Here is a 20,864-nt window from a genome sequence, read left to right on the forward strand (position 1 = left end):
TCTGCAAAGAGGGTAGGAATGGGTGCCTCCTTGCTTGTTTATGTACCACATACATAACTGTGGTGTTGTCTGTCCTTATGAGCAGGTGGCCTTGAAGGAAAGGTTTGAAGGCCTCGATTGCGTGCATCACTGCCAGCATTTCCTTTTGGTTTATGTGCATGCGCAGCTCTTTGTGACCATAGCCCTTGGATACATCTGCCCTCCATGTGTGCTCCCCAACCTTGGTCTGAAGCGTCCGTGGTGATGGTTTGGGTTGGCTCTTGGCTTGCTGAAGGGCAACCCGCTGTTCGACTGGCAGGCTTGAGCCCACCACAGAAATTCCTTTTGAAGGCAAGGAATGAGTGGGATCAGAGTTTCCAAGCTGTGACTGTGCTGTGTCCATAAACTTCTTAGGTACCACTGTAATTTTCTCATATGCAGTCTTGCTTGCGGAATCAGAAGAATGCAAGATGCCATGTAACCCAGGGCCTGCAGGATTTTCCTTGCAGTCAGCTGAGTTTGTCTCGTCAGATTCTGGAAGTAAACTGGTAGTTTTTGTTTTTCTTCTGTGAGAAAGGCCATCTGGGTGGTTGTGTCTAGATCCGCACCCAGAAAAGTTATTCTTTGGGATGGAACCAGTCTTGATTTGTGGATGTTGACTGTATATCCCAAGGCCTGTAACAGGTGGATGGCATAGTCCAAGTCCTTTAACAAAGTTTGCTTGCTGTCCGCTTGTATTGGGCAGTCGTCCAGATCTGGGTAGATTTGAATCCCCTGAAGTCTGCAGTGTGCAATTACTGATGCCAGGCATTTCGTGAATACTCTGGGCGCAGTAGATAAGCCAAAGGGTAATGCTGAGAATTGATAATGCTCTGACCCTGCAAGAAATCTGAGGTGTCTTCTGCAGCTTTGTCGAATAGGGACATGCAGGTATGCCTCCTTGAGGTCTAGAGTCACCAGCCAAGACCCCTTGCCCAGCATGGGAAGGAGTTGCTGTAGTCAGCATTTTGAATTTTGGCACAATGAGGTAAGTATTCAGAGCGGACAAGTCGAGAATAGGCCTCCATTGATTTTCTTTTCTTGGAACAAGGAATAATCTGGAGTAAAATCCCTGGCCTTGTTCTGAAAGAGGTACCTTTTCTATGGCTTCAATTTGCATTAAGTTGGTAATTTGCTTCAAAGCCTCTGCCCTCTGATTTGGTGGCAGGTCTGGCATGCCTTTTCTTTTTGGCAATGAGTGGAAGTGGAACCTGTATCCTTTGTCTATTATTTGCAGTGTCCATGCGTCCCTTGTAATGCTGTGCCAATTTTTTGAGAATAAAGAAAGTTTTCCGCCCAAAGGTGCTTCTAATTGAGCCCTGGTCGGCGGAGTCAAAATAAAGTCAGAGAGTCTGTCCTGGTGTAGCAGTTGTAGTTCCTGCACTACCTCTCTGGTTGGGAGGCTGCCACTGACGGCCTCTGTAGGAGCCTCTAGCTTTCCCTCTACCTCTGGCTCGCCTATTCCTCCCTCTGAGATCTGTCCGAGTCCGGAAAGGACCAATTCTTAGTAGGACAATTTCTGCTGAATCTCGGTGGTTGGACTTGCAGAAAGTCTTTAACTGTCTGCACAGATTTTGCCTTTTCTTCAAATTTCTTTAAAACCTCCTGAGTCGTGGAACCAAATAATTTTTGCTTTTCCATAGGAGCATCCAAAAGCTTAGCTTTAACATGGTCTGGCAGAGATTGTTCCTTCAGCCAGGCATGCCTACGTATAACTGCACCTGTCACAGCTGATCTACATGAAGCTTCCAATGCATCATAACCACACTGCAAGAAATGGTTACTAACCTGCTGGGAGTTATGCACCAGATCCTGAAGGGATTTGCGATAAAGGGGTTCAGAAGAGGGCAGTTTCTTATGCAATTCATCTAGTAAATACTCTTGGTACTGTATCATATGAAATTGACAATTTAATGCCCTCATGGAAAGAGTTGCAGAAGTATACACTTTCTTACCCCATCTCTCTAATACTCTGGACTCCCTTTCAGAGGGTAGAGGATTTTTAGCAGTGGCAGCTGCAAGCCCTTTTGGGCCCTGGGAAATAGTTTCTGGATCAGCAGAGAGGGCCTTGTACAGGTGATGATGCGAGTCTGGGACCCTGTAGTACCTATCAGGTTTGGCAGGAGCCGGAGGGAGATAGACAGGGGCAGTACTAGCATCAGAGTATACATCATCAATGACATTCAAAACAGGAGGTATAGCTAAGGGCCTATGCTGAGGTAAATGTAAAAAGGTCCTTAATCTCTTTCTGGAATCCGAGAATTCCTGACCCTGCCATTGAAAATGTTCTCTCAGAGTGTAATGTCTCTCCAAAGGAAAACTTTTCAGGAGGGGAGGCCGAGGGAATAGATTCTTCAGCATCAGAATCCTCGTAGGCCGAATAAGCCTCCTCCTGGTGGTCTGACAGAGCAGAGCCACCGGTGGACTCAGAGGACTGGGGATCAGAGGGCTCAACCCTGGGCCTTTTGTCTGGAGGTGGTTGAGAGCCCCTGTCCAGATGAGGTTGGGAACCTCTAATTAAAAAGATCAGATCCTCTGCTAGGGTAAGAATCTGAGAGCTAGTAGAAGGTCTCTGAGAGGAAACCTTGGGAGGCAAAACCTTAGTAAGTTTAGCAGCTTTAGCCCTGGAGAAAGCCTTAATGGACATGGAAGCAGGGGGTCTGGCTGCACCACGTGCAGGAGTAGACTTATCTAAAGGAATGGTGTCGGAAGGTTCCTGGACACCGGTTTCAGTAGGTAATTCAATGACCGACTCGGCCGGGGCCTCCGGGGCCGAGGTAGTCGGTTGTGTGGTTTCGGTAATAGGAAGTACCAAGGACTCTGTTTCAGCCGAGACAGAGACACTCGCGGTAGGCCTGACCGTGGTTTCAGCCAAAACCGCGGTCCGAGTGTCGGTCTTTGTCCTTCTGTTTTTTTAACTAAATGCGAAGTCGGCGTCTCCGACGGCATCTTATAAACAAAACTAGCCCCAAAAAACTCCTCTGCAAACTCCGACCGACGTCTAAGAGTTCGTCGGTTGAAGGAAGCACAGGCTGAACAGGCCGAGACGTCGTGGTCTGGGCCTAGGCAGGGGAGGCAGTAAGAGTGGAAATCCTTATGAGGTATTTGTTTCCCACAAGTTAAACAATTATTAACTTTATCTGACATCGGCTGAGGCAGGAAAGAGTCCAACGGGGTACTTAGCTTTTTCGAAGTTTTCGGTAGCTGAATCACAGGAGCTGGCCGACCGGCACTTGCGAACTGCTTCTGGCACCACGCGGCAAGAAAGACTGAGGAAGATGGCGTCGGCTGATGCTTTTATACCCCAGACGCTGATGCTTTTATACCCCAGACGCTCTGACGTCGGGGAAAGTGCAACATCAGCCGAGGCCAGACCCAGACTTTGGAATCCGGCCGACCGAAGGGCTGCCTGATGCAGGACAACCCATATGTGAGGACTGCAGATGCATCCTTGAAGGACATCTACTCAGAAGTAGGATCTTGGGACAACCAATCACCTCGGGTTTCAAAATTTCCAAAATGTCTGCAGAGGAGACATCCTCTGGTGGCGATTTTGTGGATCCCTCTCCCTCATTGAAGTCCATATCTTAGGTAAAAAGACTCCATAGGGAGTTAAGTGCCTCCTTTTACACATACTCTTCCGAAGCACCTCCTTTGTGGGATATTCAGGGGAGGTATCTGAAGAAATGGGGGCCACCCTCAGATAACTAACCTAGATACTCAGATTGCCCGAACCTGGACGGGAACAGAAGGCTCAGTTCCCAGAGCTGATGAGCAAGGGGGCAGAACCAGTAGCCAAAGAGATAGGGTGTCTGCAGAGAAAGCCTTTCCTAATGATCTGGAAAGCACAGGAACCTGGAGAACTCTTGCCCAACTCCATCTGGGCTCTAGCCCTTGAAGAAAAAAATGGCAAAGGTCTCAGATCCACAACTCCCAGATACAACTGGACCCATGCTGTTGAGAGCCAAAGCACCGAGGGAAAGACTGCTTCGATAAATCAGAGCAGAACATATACCCTCAGATCAGACCTTGACATCTCAGATCAGAGATCCACTCTAATTTGAAGATATCTACGCAGAGGTGGCTAAGGCAACTGTCAGAGTGGAGGAAGCGAATGTTAGAGTCTGATGCAGAGTTTTGCTGTTGACCAAGGTCCTGGGGCTCAGATACCAAGGGCTAAATCTAAGGAGAGTCTACATTGGCAGGGACACTCGCGGATCAAAGAGGGAATGTAGCCAACAAGACCCCCTTCTGGATCTGAAATCTGAATATTTAGCATTCAGTCCACATCATATTCTAAAAGGCTTCTGGAGGATCTGGAGGATCTGGGCGAAGCTACAGAGGGTGGGACTATCGTGGGGTTTGTAAAATTTTTGTCGGTAGAGTGGGAACGTGCGACCAGCTCCCAGTTCTCAGAATAGAAGTTCTAGGCTCTGATGTTAAGGTAGAGGGTAGCGCAGAACAAGTCTTCTGATCAGACCTCCTCAGATCAAAGGGATGAGTAGGATCCATAATGGCCATAGTGGTCTTAGATCTGGAAAAAGCCAGATCCAAAACAAAAAGTCTTCAGCACAGACGCAGCCAGATCCAAGAGGGCTTTTGGATATGCTGGTGCAGAGCCTGACCTCAGGGGGCCATAGTAGTTTGATCCGAAGATTTTAAAACTTTAACAGGAGGTTCTGATGAAGCCCTGGGGTGCTTAATGAGGGTGCTTCTTGGTCTGAAAGAAAATTGGTACACCTTGTTCAGGGGTAAGAGCCCCTGGAGAAGAATGGACAGAGGCAGAATCCCTTTTGTTTCACCTATCTGCGATCAATCTGGGGTTGAACCCCTCACAAATGGCACACAGATTGTAAAAAAAGTGTGCTGCACCAAAACAATAAACGCATTTCTTATGCGAATCCATGTGCAGAATTTTATGTCCACACACTGAACATCTTTTAAAACCTGTAAAGCTTAATCATAGCTCGAAAAAAATTTTTTTTAAAGAATTGCAAACAAATTTAACAGCAATTATAATGCCACCAAACAGCAATGGTAACAGCTATAATCTATAAAAAAAAAAGGAGACTTATGCCAACAAAATATTAGTGGGTGGGAGGAAGGAAAAATGCTAAAGGAAAAAGGTCCCACTTATCTCTAGGAGAGACTAAACTCTAGCTGCTAGAGTATGGAGAGCATATCCAATGAGAATGGTAGCAAACGAGATAAGAGGAAGCTGTGCTTCGTACAGAGGAAGGAGCTCGAGCTTGGGAGCTGAAGTCTATAGAAGGCGGCTGGAGTCAGATCCGAGAATTGGATCCATAACCCATATATGAATCAAAACAAGGACACCAGATCTGCCTAATACCAGCAAAAGAAGTCTGACAAGCTAATTAAAGTGATTTATATAACACATGGAATGTGGCCCTTCAGGACAGAGTTCATTCAATGTAATCTCCTGGAGATGAAGTATATCCAACAAATCTCCTGCCTTGTCAAAAGGGTAGTCTGGTTATAAAACAGTTTGATACTAAATACCGTGCCAGGAAGCACTTTAGAAACCTGTAATGCACAAATACAGTGCAACCCTGGTAGCCAAATAGAGTTGGTAGTACTAAAGAACATAACATTTCCAGGTGTGATCTGCTAACCAAGTAATGGAAAAGATTAGTTGTGTAAAATCTTACCATAAGGATAGCCGTCCTGCTCTTCTTTGTTGCAGTATGCTTTACAAGGGAGTTGCCTGACAAAACAACCCAACATTGGCCACTATAAAAGACTTTTACTGCTTAGGGGTGAGAGGTACATCACACACACAGGCTATCTGATGTAAGCCATAAAAAAAAAAAGTGATGCATGCATGCACCATCCTCAACTATTGTCATCAGTACAAATGCTTCACCCATATGCAAGTGGTTGCAGTCTCAGCGTTTCAGTTAAGTATCCTGTTGGGGGAATCCTTTCTTTGCCATTACTGCTGTGGTTAGGTTTAATGTCATCCAAGAAAGGCAAATGCCAATGTGGACATCAGATTCACAAAAAAATCACCTGCAGTGTCAGTCTTGGGGCAAGATCTATGGTAGTGGGTAGGGCCATCTGCCAGGCCATTGAGAAGGCAATCTTCCCTTTCAATATATCTGAAGCATCAATACTTGAAACTCCTTGCAAAAAGCACTATGGAGTGACCCTCCTGGCCTGAGGTAGTCGCTTGTGAAGTGGAAGGCCAAGAAGCTTAATGCCAAAAAATGTATAGTCATACCCTTTGGGAAAAACAAGGTAACCCCTAATTACCACATAGGTGGTAATCCATTAAACACGGAAGAAGTTATCAGGGACCTGGGGACCCAAGTTGACAGTAACCTCTCTTGACACTCACATTGCCAAAGTGGTTAGGAAGACCTTCTACACTGATCATGAAGGGATTCACATCCAGATCAGGAGAGGTCATTGTACCCCTGTACTCTTCACTTATCAGACCAATGATTGAGTACAACGCCCCATTCGGAATGTACCTTACCCGACACCTGCAGCAGTTGGGAAAGACCCCAAAAGTTCCTCACCAAAAGGATAAAGGGGCTCAAACATATGTCATACGATGCCCGACTGAAGAAACTCCAGCTCTATTCAGTCGCATACCGTCTGCTCAGAGGTGATCTGTGCCTGACATACAAGGCCATGTCCAACCCGGAATTAATGGACACGCTCCACCTCAAAAAATCCAAATCCACCAGAGCCACGAGAGCAAGAGACTTAAACCTCAACACGGATATAAATAGGACGTGCTGGTGGGACAGATTCATCACCCAGAGACTCCCTACACTATGGAACAGAATTCCCAGTCCATGTGAGGCAGAGCCCCTCACTGACTCTGTTCAAGAGAAATCTTGACGAGTGGATGGGAGATCGTTGGTTTACCCCGGGAATCATCTCTGTATCACTGCTGGACAAAGGCACAGCAAACTAATGGGTATAGTATTCTCATCCTAAGGGGTGGTGAAAGCCACACACACTCTGGCTAGGCTTATAAATGCCCTAGGGCAGATAGCCTAGTATGAACCTATGAACCTAAGCCTAGGCCTGAAGTTTCAGCTGCCCCTCCAGTGGCGGAAGTCTGAGGCAGTTAGTTCAAAGAAACATTCAGCTCCTACATCTGATTTTACAGGCCGAGCCCATAGCAGAGGTCACCCTGGATCAGGTGGTCTGCCCCTCCTTGGAGGTACAGCAGGCATCTAATGCGGACATCCAGGGGGAGCCTAGACTTGTGATCACAGAGGGCCCCAGGGGATCTCTCAAGAGAGGAAGTTGATTCAGACATGGAATGTACACGTATTGCTGTTCCTCTGACCTTAGAGGGCTAATCTGCATGCCAAGGAAGACAAAAAAAAAAAAAAAAAAAAAAAAAAAAAACATTTGTCACCTACCACAGATCCACAAAAGGACTGGCAAAACTTTAGACAGGGCATTAACAATGCCCTTATGTCCCTTAGGCCTACCCCAGGGGTTTCAGTACTGGCCACCCTAGGTTACCTCTCCTCAGAAGAGGGTTAGGGAAGAGGCTTCTTCCTAACAGGAAGAACCCTCAGAGGATGATTCCCTAGCTATTTAACTCAGATCCGGTCCCTATTGGATTATGTCCTCTCCAGATTCAAATAGCACCAATTCCTCAGAGGAGGAAATTACTTTCAGTGAGACCTTGGGTAAGATGAGGAAACACAAAAGGGACAGCTGTGAGCTGTCTGAAATACAAAAACATTACTACGAACTACTTCAGGTAGATATTCCCTAGTCCCTAAACTGCACCTCTTGTTCTACCTGCACTTTTGGATGCAACTGCCTCTTCCAGTAGGTCCACTGATTCCCAGCCTCCACAGCACCTCAGAAACCAGACAGATTCTACAAGGTGCCTGGAAACTAAGTTTCTTTTCAAAGCCCCTTCTGCGGACCTTTGTGGTGCCTTTTCTCAAAGGACTGGACATTAACTCCCTTCTGAAAGCAGCTACTTCTTGGTCCTCAGTCCATACCTTCACTAAACATTACAAACTGAAGACTTCTAAATATACGGCCAGTTTTGCCACGGCTAGTATCTATGGTTCCATGGACAGGTCCACTGCTCCTATCACCACCCCTTCCTCATAAGCTTTGTCACTCTCCCTTATGTAAATACCACTACAGAGAAACAGGAGAACATGAGTGTAAAATCTTACCATAAAATACGGACTTCCTTCTCTTCTCTGTGGCAGTACTCTTTCACTCCCTCCTTCCCCCTGACTTTCTTCTTCCTTGTATGTACTTAGCCTACATACTCTCCTTAGATGGGCGTTGCTCCTGGGGCACACAAAACAGTTTACTACTAGTTCCTTGTCAGGAAGTACTTTAGAAACATGTAATTCACAAATACAGTGCTACCCTGGTAGCCAAATACAGTTGGTAAAGTACAGACAAACTGCACTATAAAACCATATCTGGAAATTTATATTTTCCACTACTTTGTTGGCAGATATTTTTATTTCACAATTTGATAAGTGTAGTTTGGAGATTTAATGACAAGTAGAGCAGAGGATAAGCTTTGACAGCTAAGACCACTACCCGGTCCACAATGACTCCAGATGCACAACTCTGCATTATATACTTTAGACATGACAGATCACAGGTGCTGCTCTCCTGCTGGTCACACCAGTCCCTGACAAAAACCATAAGACGACGCAACACAGCATTAAAGTTTGCATCCCATTCTACTGCACCAGAAAAAGCACTCCACACTGTGGTACACAGGACAGATGTTCACTTGCATACCATCATATGCATGCACAGCCTATCTGCATCTCATTACATGGTATCCCAGATGTCTGCACATGGTACAAGATGTCAAAACCTGTAGTAGTTACAGCCACTCACTGCATTTTGTGGCATAGTGGGTCTTCCTGCAGCTGAAACATATCCAGTTCTGGACAGTTTGCACATATCCTTGAACAAAGTTGGTACTGCTAAGTGTGCTGGTTTTGGGTTCCCAGGGTTTAAACCCATCATTTAGTACCTTCATACTTTAATGCTCAGATGAGGGGCATTATGCCTACCACCCCCTCACTGAAATATAATTCAGGGGACAAACTACTGTGCATTGTCAGGCTCGGGCAAAATCTGTCCCCCACCCCCATGTCAGGCAATATGAAACCACCCCCCCATGTCACCCTCTAAATATAGATAGATTCATTAACACAACCACACTAACTTTCACCAAAAAGTTTAAAACACACCAAAGTAGCAAGTGGTGTGCAGTTAACCAGAAGCTGGCATGGACAGTCAGACTCTCACATCTGGAGTTATAACCGGGAACATCTCTACTGTCAAACACTGGTGAAAGACTGGTTTAAACCATGTCTCCAAATCTCATCTCAAGACCAACGCAATGTGCCTAGGCCAAAAATTACATACAAGCCACACGCATAAACTCCGAAACCTAAAAACTCACAGCGTGGGTAGAAACAGCACACAGACCTAACACTGAATAACTTCATAAGAAACCATTTCAAGCACTTTATTTCATATTTATTTCACTCCACAAGGAAGTAAACAGCAAGGTGAATGATCACAGAATTAGTGCAAAGGACAGGTTGCAGCTTAAAATCAAGCTTTGGTGCTAAACATGCGCCTCACACAGGTACTGGTATTGCACAGCCATGAATTACTTTGCTCATACTTTTCTGCCACAGATGGACAAGCTCAGCAGGCATTAAATGGACAGCAAAAAGCTATGCACACCATTATGTTCAGGCCAAGACTTTTGGAGATGGGCTATTTTCCCCACCAAATAGCTCCACTGCAGCACTTTTCCAAAGATGTGCTGTTCAATGTAGTGAAAATCCCTGAAGACAAGCTGCAGCCGGTCCCAATAAGTTTGTTGTGCAATCTTCTCTCGCCTGTTCAGGAGTGGGGAGTGTGGGGAGTATAGCGAAGGTAGTTCTTTTGCGATGGCAACGCTTTAGTGTAAACTCCAGCTGGAAACAACTTAGAAGCTTCTTCCTCTGGTATGTTTGGAAGGACCATGCAGTTCTCACCTGGCTGAAATAAAAATGAATGTGTGCTGTTCAGTCAAGTTAATATTGAAATTCTGTATATACCGAAAAACTAATGAGCCAAGAACTTTGTAAAGAAAGTACATCAACTTTTGTCAACCCACATGCAGATTATGAAAAGTTGAAAATGAATGCCCAACAAGGGAGGTAATGCTCAAAATAAATGATTTGAGCTTTTAATAACAAATGTTAAAGCCTGGTCTCTGATGTACAATACAATGCTGGAAAGAAAAAAAAAAAGAAAACACTATATGCTGCCAAGATGAGGCCTGATTGAGAGAAGTGGTATTACCCACCGCATAAATAGAGGAACCATTTCATATGATCCAGAAAAAGCAGCCAATACTGTTCCATCCCCTCCTATCCCATGCAAAGTTAGGTCACCTACAAGCAACTCCTTTCACACTGCCAACTCCTTTCACACTGCCATTTGTAAAGATTAATGCTCCATTTATCCTTAACATTTCAACCCCAAAAACAGACTAAGTCCAATCATCCCACACCAATAAGGAGAGTATAAAGTTTGCATCCCATTCTACTGCACCAGAAAAAGCACTCCACGCTACTGCATAATGGGGAACATTGAGCAACACTACTGCATAATGGGGAACATTGCGCAACACTACTGCATAATGTGGGAACATTGCGCAACACTACTGCATAATGCTCAGTCTTTTCCATACTGGAATGCTCCTGCCATCTTCTGAAGTGACTGATAACAGTTTAAATGCATTTCTGCCTTACCTGCCAGTTGACAGGAGTTGCAACTTTCTTTTGGGAAGTCAACTGAAGTGAATCAATTACTCTCAGAATCTCCCGAAAATTTCTGCCCGTAGTTGCTGGGTATAAAATGGACAACTTCATTTTCTTGTCTGGCCCAATAATAAAAACCTATAAATTGGAGAAAGATTAGCACATCTGTTTATGTGCAAAGAAATTTTAACTTCAGAAAATATCACTAGGAGACCTAGCACAAATAGAGACACTACTCTACTTCACATCTACAATTCTAAAATTAGAAAAACGTGATAAAACCGGAAGAGAACCACTTAGGCTGATTAGCTCCGCGATGACAGCAGCATTTCTCCAATACAACCCTGGCTGGTGTCCTGTCAGAGTTCACCAAACTGCACATTCATTATATTGCAGAAAAATAATGAGTTAAAATGGAGCATATCCTACATTCACTGCAAAATGCTGAAAGCAGCTGGTTTAAGTAAATATGCCTGCATCTTGATCCAATTTTACCTGGCAAGGGACAGCTTAAAAGGGTACAAAATTAATCATTTCATCTGAATGGCAGTTACAAACTTCAACAACCTTTAATTGTTTAGTACACCCACTCAGCACTACAGTTGTCCCACTTGATTTTACTTTAGCATGAATTTGCTTATGGCTAAATATGGATTCAAACAGATCAATTTCTATTAACTTCACAGGAATGGTGCAACAACTTCATACTATATGCATATCAATATAGTCCTTTCCCCAGAGATGCCCCTTGCGTTCTGTACATGGACACCTTTGCCACTTGTCTCACTGGGCCTTGGGCCTAGAACAGAGATGCTATATTAGATTAAGAGTATAAAGGATTAGCCCAGAAAAAAACAATCACTTTAGCTAGCAGATACAAGACACACTGTACCCTCCCCTGTGTGAGGAATAAGACAGTCTTGAAGTTTCAAGGAGCTTATTCAGTTAAGTAGGTAGATGGACACAAGCTGGTCTCACACCCACATTAATCTGGTCACCCGTACAAAGACGTGCTACCACCACCATTTATATTCATGTACAAAACATGACTCGCACAGCCCTGATAATCAAGGCTGCCACCCCCCTGCAAAGAGTGTAATGCACCTGATGGGTAGAAGCTTTTGTCGAACAGGTGGATGGGCACCAAGCTCGTCTAAAATGTTATTCCTACATCAGCAGTTTTACTTGACTATCCCACTGGCAGCCCAGTAAAAAGTGCCCCTTTGCAATGCTTTGGAACTATAGCAGAGAGAAAAGTACAGTTTTGTACCTACCATAAATATAGATGTTAGAGTGTATACCCTGCTGCAGTCATCACACTTGGGTTATCCTGTCATCAGGCGGTCCTGCAGTCGGCCAAAATTCCTGTCAGGCGGTCCTGCAGTCGGCCAGAATTCCAAAGTCTTGGTCCGGCGTCAGTTGCTGTCGCTTCTTCCCTGACGTCAGTGCGCCAGGGGTATATAGGATGCATCCGATGCCATTTTCTTCAGTTTCTTTCCCCAGATGTCAGGTGCCCCCAAAAAGGTGGTCAGTAAATAGTACCAAGCTAAAAAGTTTAGTACAAGCAAAACATCCCTCCAGCTATAAGCAAATACATCACAAAGGTAGTATCAGGTTTGACAGGGGTGGAGGTACTAGGACAAGGATGGTGTAGCTAAGATACCCTGCAGGACAGCCGTAGCAAAGCCTGCTCTGGATCTGGAGTATAAAGGTAAATTGTAATGCTTGGCAAATGTATGCACGGAGCTCCATGTGGCAGCTTCTAAAATGTATTTTGTAGCCACCCCTCTTAAGAAGGCTGTGGAGGTGGCTGTGGCTCTCGTAGAATGAGGTCTAATGTTAGCTGGTACAGTCTTTCCATGAAATGAGTAACAAAAGTGGATGCAATTTCCTATCCATTTTGAAATTGTCTGCTTGGAAATTGCTTTTCCTTTAGTACCAGCAGCATATGCTACCAGCAGCTGCTCAGTTTTACTGAAACCTTTAGTTCTGTCCAAGTAGTAGCGCAACTGTCTGTGAATGTCCAGGGTGTGCAGCAGTTTCTCCCCTTTGTTTTGTGGATTTGGGAAGAAGGTAGGCAAGTGAATGGCTTGATTCAATGAAACCCTGGATACCACCTTTGGCATAAAAGTAGGAATAGTTCTTAATGAAACTCTGTCCTGGTGAAAAATAATGAATGGCTGAACTGCCATCAGGGCCTGCAATTCCGAAACGCTTCTTGCTGAGGTTATTGCCAGAAGGAAAGCAGTCTTCCATGAAAGGTACTGTAGATCTGCAGATGCTGCTGGTTCAAATGGAGGCAGTGTTAGTTTTTCCAATACTTAGTTAAGGTCCCAAGCAGGTAGAGGTGGATTCCTAGGAGGTTTGATGTTTTTAATTCCTCTTAGAAACCGTCTTAGGAGAGGATGAGAAAAGACAGGTGGATCAGTATTGTACTCAGCTGAAATTGCTGAAGCATGAATCTTAATAGAAGAAGAGTAAGACAGCCCATTGTGGAACATTTCTGCCAAATATTCCAGGATATGTGCCATGTTCATCATTGTCGCATCTAGGCCCTTTGTGGTGTTCCAGATGAGAAATCTTTTCCATTTTGCTGAATATACCTTCCCTGTGGAAGGGCGGCGAGCTTCCATAATAATATTCTTCACTCTCTGGGATAGCTTATCCTGAGGAGGAGTCAAGGTATTCTCCACGCTGTTAGTTGCAATGTTTTCAGGTTGGAATGTAGAGTTTTGTATCTGTGCTGTGTCAGTAGAAGTCGCCATAGAGGTAGGCGCCATGGTTTCGTACGTGACATGCTCCTTAGCAGTGGGTACCAGTGCTGTCTTGGCCAGTCCGGAGCTATCAGAATCACTTTTGGCTGCTCTGCCCTGATCTTCAGTAACACCTTGGTCATTAATGGAATAAGAGGAAATGCATACACTGTCAGATTTCTCCAGCTGAAAGAGAGGGCGTCCACTTTCCACGCTTGTGGGTGGTATGTCCTTGAGCAGAATTTCTTCAGTTGATGATTGTGGGGGGATGCAAATAGATCTATGTCCGGACTCCCCCAAGATTGTGTTATCTGTTGAAAAATGTCTGGGTGCAGCATCCATTCGTGTGCATCCATGATATTTCTGCTTAATACACTGCTGTCCGCCAGTGTATCGTCCTTCCCTGGCACAAACTGAGCTTGTAGCTGTATACTGAGTTTCAAGGAAAGATCCCATAGATTCATTGCCAGTCTGCAAAGAGAGTAAGAATGGGTACCTCCTTGCTTGTTTATGTACCACATAACTGTGGTGTTGTCTGTCCTTATTAGTAGATGGCCTTGATGCAGAAAGAGTTTGAAGGCCTCGATTACATGCATCACTGCTAGCATTTCTTTTTGATTTATGTGCATGCGTAGCTCCTTTTGTGGCCACTGTCCTTGGATACCTCTGCCCTCCATGTGTGCTCCCCAACCTAGGTCTGAAGCGTCTGTTGTAATAGTTTGGGAGGTTTTTGGCTTTATGAAGGGCAACCCTCTGTTGGACTGGCTGGCCTGAGCCCACCACAGAAATTCCTTGTGAAGGCATGGAATGAGTGGGATTAAGGTCTCCAAACTGCGACTGTGCTGAGTCCATAAACTCCTTAGGTACCACTGTAGCTTTCCCATATGTAGCCTTGCTTGTGGAATCAAACTAATACAGGATGCCATGTAACCCAAGGCTTGCAGGATTTTCCTTGCAGTCAGCTGGGTTTGTCTCGTCAGATTCTTGAAGTAATCCAGTAGTTGAGTTTGTTTTTCTTCTGTGAGACAAGCCACTTGGGTGGTTGTATCTAGATCCGCACCCAGAAAGGTTATTCTTTGGGATGGAACAAGTCTTGATTTGTGCATGTTGACTGTATATCCCAAGGCCTGTAGAAGGTTGATAGCATAATTTAAGTCCTTTATCAAAGTTTGTTGGTTGTCCGCTTGTATAAGGCAGTCATCCAGATATGGGTAGATTTGAATCCCCTGGAGTCTGCAGTGTGCTATTACTGATGCCAGGCATTTCATGAATACTCTGGGCGCAGTAGATAAACCAAAGGGCAATGCTGAGAATTGATAATGCTCTGACCCTGCAAGAAATCTGGGGTATCTTCTGCAACTTTGTCTGATCGGGACATGCAGGTATGCCTCCTTGAGGTCTAGAGTAACCAGCCAAGACCCCTTGCCCAGCATGGGAAGGAGTTGCTGTAGAGTCAGCATTTTGAATTTTGGCACAATGAGAAGTATTCAGTGCGGACAAGTCGAGAATTGGTCTCCACTGATGCTCTTTTCTTGGAACAAGGAAAAGCCTGGAGTAAAATCCTTGGCCTTGTTCTGAAATAGGAACTTTTTCTATGGCTTTCATTTGTAGTAAGTTTGAGATTTGTTTCAAAGCCTCTGCCCTTTGATTTGGTGGCAGACCTGGCATGCCTTTTCTTTTTGGCAAAGTGTGGAAATGGAACCTGTATCCGTTGTCTATTATTTGGAGTGTCCATTTGTCTCTTGTAATGCTGTGCCAATTTCTTGAGAATAAAGAAAGCTTTCCGCCCAAAGGTGCTTCTAATTGAGCCCTGGTTGGCGGAGTCAAAGCAAAGTCATTGAGTTTGTCCTTGTGCAGCAGTTGCAGGTCCTGAACTGCCTTGTCTGGATTGGAGGTTGCCATTGACGGCCTCTGTAGGAGCCCCTAGCTTGCCCTCTACCTCTGGCACGCCTGTTCCTGCCCCTTTGAAATCTTTCTGTGTCCGGAAAGGACCAATTCTTGAAGGCCAGTTTCTGCTAAATCTAGGCGGTTGGACTTGAAGAAAATCCTTAACTGTTTGTACAGATTTTGCCTTTTCCTCAAATTTCTTTAGGACGTCTTGAGCAGTGGAACCAAATAACTTCTGCTTTTCCAGTAGAGCATCCAAAAGCTTAGCTTTAACATGTTCTGGCAGAGATTGTTCCTTCATGCCAAGCATGCCTGCGTATGACAACACGTCATTGCTGACCCACATGAAGCTTCCAATGCATCATAACCACACTGCAAGAAGTGGTTGCTAACCTGCTGGGAGTTATGTACCAGATCCTGAAGGGATTTACGGTCAAGGGGTTCAGAAGACAATTTCTTATGCATGTCTTCTAACAAATACTCTTGATACTGTATCATGTGAAATTGACAATTTAATGCCCTCATAGCAAGAGTGGCCGAAGTATACACTTTTACCCCATCTCTCTAATGCCCTGGACTCCTTTGCAGAGGGGAGTGGGTTCTTAGTAGTAACAGCTGCAACCCCTTTAGGGCCCTGTGAAATAGTTTCAGGGTCAGCAGAGTGGGCCTTATAAAGAAAATTGTGCGTGTCCGGGACTCTAATACCCATCGGGCTTAACAGGGGCCGGAGGCAGAGTGTCAGGGGTCATACTAGAGTCAGAGTATACATCAATCACATTTAAAACAGGAGGAATAGCCAAAGGTCTATGCTGAGGTAAATGGAGAAAAGTTCTTAGTCTTTTCCTGGAATCAGAATATTCCTGGCCCTGCCATTTGAAATGCTCTCTGTGTGAATGGTCTCCCCAAAGGAAAGCTCTTCAGGAGGGGAGGCCGAGGGAATAGATTCCTCTACATCCGAATCCTCGTAGGCCGAATAAGCCTCCTCCTGGTAGTCTGAGTGATCAGAGCCAACAGAAGCCTCCTCTGAGGAGAGGGGATCAGGAGGATCCATCCTGGGCCTTTTGTCTAGAGGGGGTTGGTAGCCCCTGTCCGGATGAGGCTGAGAGCCCCTAATTAAGGAGATAAGGTCCTCTGCTAAAGTTAGAATCTGTGAACTAGAAGGTCCCTGAGGAATAACTCTGGGAGGCATGGCTTTAGAGTGTTTTGCAGCTTTAGCCCTGCTGAAGGCTTTAATAGACATGGATGCAGGAGGCCTGGCTGCACCACGTGCTGGTGTAGCTTTGTCTAAAGGTATGGTGTCGGAAGATTCCAATACACCAGTTTCGGAAGGCAATTCTGTAACCGACTCGGTAGGAGCCTCCGGGGCCGAAGGTGTCTGTTGTAATATTTCAGGGTTCGGAAGTTCCAAGGACTCTGTATCAGCAGAGACAGAGGCACTCGCGGTAGGCCTAGCCGCGGTTTCAGCCGAAACCACGGCCCGCGTGTCGGTCCTTGTCTTTCCGTTTCTTAATTAAATGTGATGTCGGGGTTTCCGACGGCATTTTGTAAGCAAAACTATCCCCAAAAAACTCTTCTGCGAACTCCGACCGACGTCTAAGAGTGCGTCGGTTGAAGGAAGCGCAGGCAGAACAGGACGAGATGTCATGGTCTGGGCCTAAGCAAGGTAGACAATAAGAGTGGAAATCCTTATGAGGTATTTGTTTCCCACAAGTTAAACAATTAACTTTTTCTGACATCGGCTGAGGCAAGAAAGAGTCCCCAACGGGGTACTTAGCTTTTGAAGTCTTTGGATAGCGAATTTACAGGAGCTGGCTGACCGGCACTTGCGAACTGCTTCTGCTTCGGGCACCACGCGGCAAGAAAAGACTGAGGAAGATTGCGTCGGCTGACGCTTTTATACCTCAGGCGCTGTGACGTCAGGGAAAGGGCGACATCAGCCGATGCCAGACCCAGACTTTGGAATCCGGCCGACCAAAGGGCTGCCTGAGGCAGGACAACCCATATGTGATGACTGCAGATGCATCCTTGAAGAACATCTGTACTATGTTCATCGCGTTACCCTGCTGCAGTCATCACACTTGGGTAGAATCCCAAAGCTAAGGATGGGAGGTGGAGTCAAACAGGGTTAGAGGCGGCTAGAAGGCCCTGCAGAAAGTACAGTTTTGTACCTACCATAAATGTAGATGTTAGAGTGCTAATACAGCTGCAGTCCTCACAGATGGGTTCTCCTGCGATCAGGCGGGTCCTCGGTTGGCCGAATTCCAAAGTCTAGGTCCGGCGTCGGTTGTCGTCGCTTCTTCCCAAACTTCACTGCGACAGGGGTATAAAGGAACCAGCCGACGCCATTTTCTTCAGTTTTTCTTGCCCCAGATTGTCAAGTGCCCCCAGAAGGAAGGCAATACATAAAATTAGGTAATAATGCAATGCAATATAATCAAAAAACAGTAGTTGCAAGGAAACCCCTAGAGGGGAAGGAGGGAGGGAAACCAGGACTGCAGCTGTATTAGCACTCTAACATCTACATTTATGCTAGGTACAAAACTGTACTATGTTCGTGCATACAGCTGCAGTCCTCACAGATTGGTAGAATCCCAAAGCTAAGAAAGGGGTGGTAGGCACTAGGTGCAACTAGGAGGAGCCAAAATGCCCTGCAAGACTGCAGTGGCAAAGCCTGCTCTAGATTTGGAGTATAATGGTAAGTTGTAGTGCTTGGAGAAGGTATGCACAGATCTCCAAGTGGCTGCTTCCAAGATATCCTTGGTAGGAACTCCTCTGAGAAAGGCTGTAGAGGTGGCTGTGGCCCTGGTGGAATGAGTTCTAATGCCTGTAGGTACAGTTTTGCCATGAAAGGAATAGCAAAAACGTATGCAGTGGGCTATCCATTTTGAAATTGTCCGTTTGGAAATTGGCTTTCCTTGAGCTCCTACTGCATAAGCCACAAAGAGCTGTTCTGATTTTCTGAAAGGCTTTGTTCTGTCCAAATAGTAACGCAGTTGTCTGTGGATGTCCAAGGAGTGTAGCAATCTCTCCCCTTTGTTTTGAGGATTAGGATAAAAAGTAGAAGTGTATGGCCTGATTTAAAGCTACCCTGGATACCACTTTAAGCATAAAGGACGGGTTGTTTCATAGGGAAACTCTGTCCTGATGGAAGATGATAAAAGGCTGTACAGCCATGAGAGCCTGTAATTCTGAAACTCTACGAGCTGAGGTGATAGCCAGAAGGAAAGCTGTTTTCCAGGACAAATATTGCAAATCTGATGAAGCAGCTGGCTCAAAGGGAGGCAGGGTCAGTTTTTCCAGAATGAAATTAAGATCCCAAGCAGGTATTGGTTGTTTCCTTGGAGGTCTCAAATTCTTAGCCCCTCAGGAACTGTCTTAAGAGAGGGTGAGAGAATAAAGGTGGATCAGTGTTGTATTCTGCAGAAATGGCTGAGGCATGGATTTTGATGGAGGAGAAAGAAAGTCCACTGCTTAGCAGTTCAGTCAAATATTGTAGTATTTGTGGTAAATTCAGTTTTCCAGGATCCTGGCCCTTTTTCTCATTCCAGGTACAAAAATGTTTCCATTTTGCGGAGTAAGCTTTTCTAGTTGATGGCCTTCTGGCCTCCAAAATGACATCCTGAACCTCCTTGGAGAGTAGGGCCTGCTGTGGTGCTAAGGAATCTTCCATGCGGCTAGATTGAGTGTTTTTAGCTGACTGTGAAGAGTTTTGAAGCTGTGGAGTCAGAAGAGGCATTAGAGGCAGGGTCCATGGTGGGGAACGTGTCAGGCTCCTCAGGAGTGGGTATCAGTGTTGTCTTGGCCAGCCCAGAGCAATGAGGATCATATTTGGTCTGTCTGCTCTGGTCTTCAATAGCACTTTGGGCAGTAGAGGAGGAGGTGGGAAGGCATAAACTGTCATTGATGCCCAGCTGAAAGAGACAGCGTCCACTCTCCAGGCCTTTGGATGGAAGATCCTTGAGCAGAATTTTGTCAATTGATGATTTTTGTAGGAGGCAAATAGATCTATGTCTGGCCTTCCCCATTCTTGGATTATTTCTGTAAAAACTTTTGGATGCAACTTCCATTCGTGTGGATCTGTCATATTCCTGCTTAGGTTGTCTGCCAGCATGTTTTCCTTGCCTGGCAAGTACTGTGCTTGTAGTTCCATTTGTAAGTCCATGGCCATGTTCCAAAGTGACATGGCCAGTCTGCATAGGGGGTAAGAGTGTTCCTCCCTGCTTGTTTATGTACCACATAACTGTGGTGTTGTCCGTTCTTATCAAAAGTTGACCTGGTTGTAGAAAGTTTTTGAAAGCCATAATAGCATTTATTACTGCTAGCATTTCTTTTTGCTTGATGTGAAGGTGCTTTTCTTTTTGGGACCATTTGCCCTGAATGCACCGATCTGTCATGTGCGCCCCCCAGGCGTAGTCAGAGGCATCTGTTGTGATGACTTGATTTGCTTGAGGCTTGCTGAAAGGAAGACCTGTGTTTGTTTGACATGCTTGAGCCCACCACAGAAATTCATTTTGCAGACATGGAATTAGTGGTATTATTGTTTCCAAACTGTGGCTGTGTTCAGACCATATGTTTTTCAGGTACCATTGTAGTTTCCTCATATGCAGCTTTGCATAAGGGATTAGTAAGATGCAAGATGCCATGAATCCCAGAGACTGCAGGATTTTCCTTGCAGTAAGCCTGGTGCAATTTGCTAGTGCTCTGAAGTATTGAATTAGTTGCCCCTGCTTCTCTGGCGTGAGGTAGGCCATCTGGGTGTCCAAGTTGGCACCCAGGAAAATTATCTTCCGAGAGGGTATCAGTCTTGATTTCTTTTTGTTGACTGTGTATCCCAGAGAGTTCAATAACATTACATAAGCCAGATGTTTCAGAAGAATGTGTTTGCTGTCCGCTTGAATCAGGCAGTCGTCCAAATAGGGATATATTTGTATCCCTTGAAGTCTGCAGTAGGCAATTACTGATGCCAGGCATTTCGTGAATACTCTGGGCGCAGCAGATAAGCCAAAGAGCAATGCAGAGAATTGATAATGAATTGAACCTGCAAGAAATCTGAGGTATCTTCTGCAATTTTGTCTGATTGGGACATGCAGGTATGCCTCCTTGAGGTCCAAAGTTACCAGCCAAGACTCCTTGCCCAGCATGGGAAGAAGCTGCTGTAGAGTGAGCATCTTGAATTTTGGTGCGAGTAGAAATGTGTTTAGGATGGATAGATCCAGAATAGGTCTCCAATCTTTTCCCTTCCTTGGCACCAGAAATAGCCTGGAATAAAACCCTTGACCTTGTTCGTGCGTAGGTACCTCTTGAATAGCTTTCATGCTTATGAGATCTGTAATTTGCCTTTGTGCCTCTGCCCTTTGATTGTGTGGCAGATTTGGCATGCCTCTCATTTTTGGAAGGG

At 45.3% G+C, this 20,864-nt stretch overlaps 1 protein-coding gene across 1 annotated transcript in view; it reads right to left on the reverse strand.

Moving 5' to 3' along the window:
* Positions 1–9,521: 9,521 nt before the first annotated feature.
* The window catches only part of PRDX6 (peroxiredoxin 6), a 228,330-nt gene continuing 216,987 nt past the window's right edge, over positions 9,522–20,864 (reverse strand). Inside the window, exons 4-5 of the mRNA XM_044085221.1 lie at positions 10,818–10,964; positions 9,522–10,059 (exon numbers count right to left, since the gene is read on the reverse strand). Of these exons, the coding sequence (XP_043941156.1) occupies positions 9,922–10,059; positions 10,818–10,964 (285 nt within the window). The 3' untranslated portion in view covers positions 9,522–9,921. The remainder of the gene's footprint in view (positions 10,060–10,817; positions 10,965–20,864) is intronic.

This window comes from Protopterus annectens, chromosome 10.part0, assembly GCF_019279795.1.
Source record: "Protopterus annectens isolate FY-2018-M chromosome 10.part0, PAN1.0, whole genome shotgun sequence".
Lineage (NCBI taxonomy): Eukaryota > Metazoa > Chordata > Ceratodontiformes > Protopteridae > Protopterus > Protopterus annectens.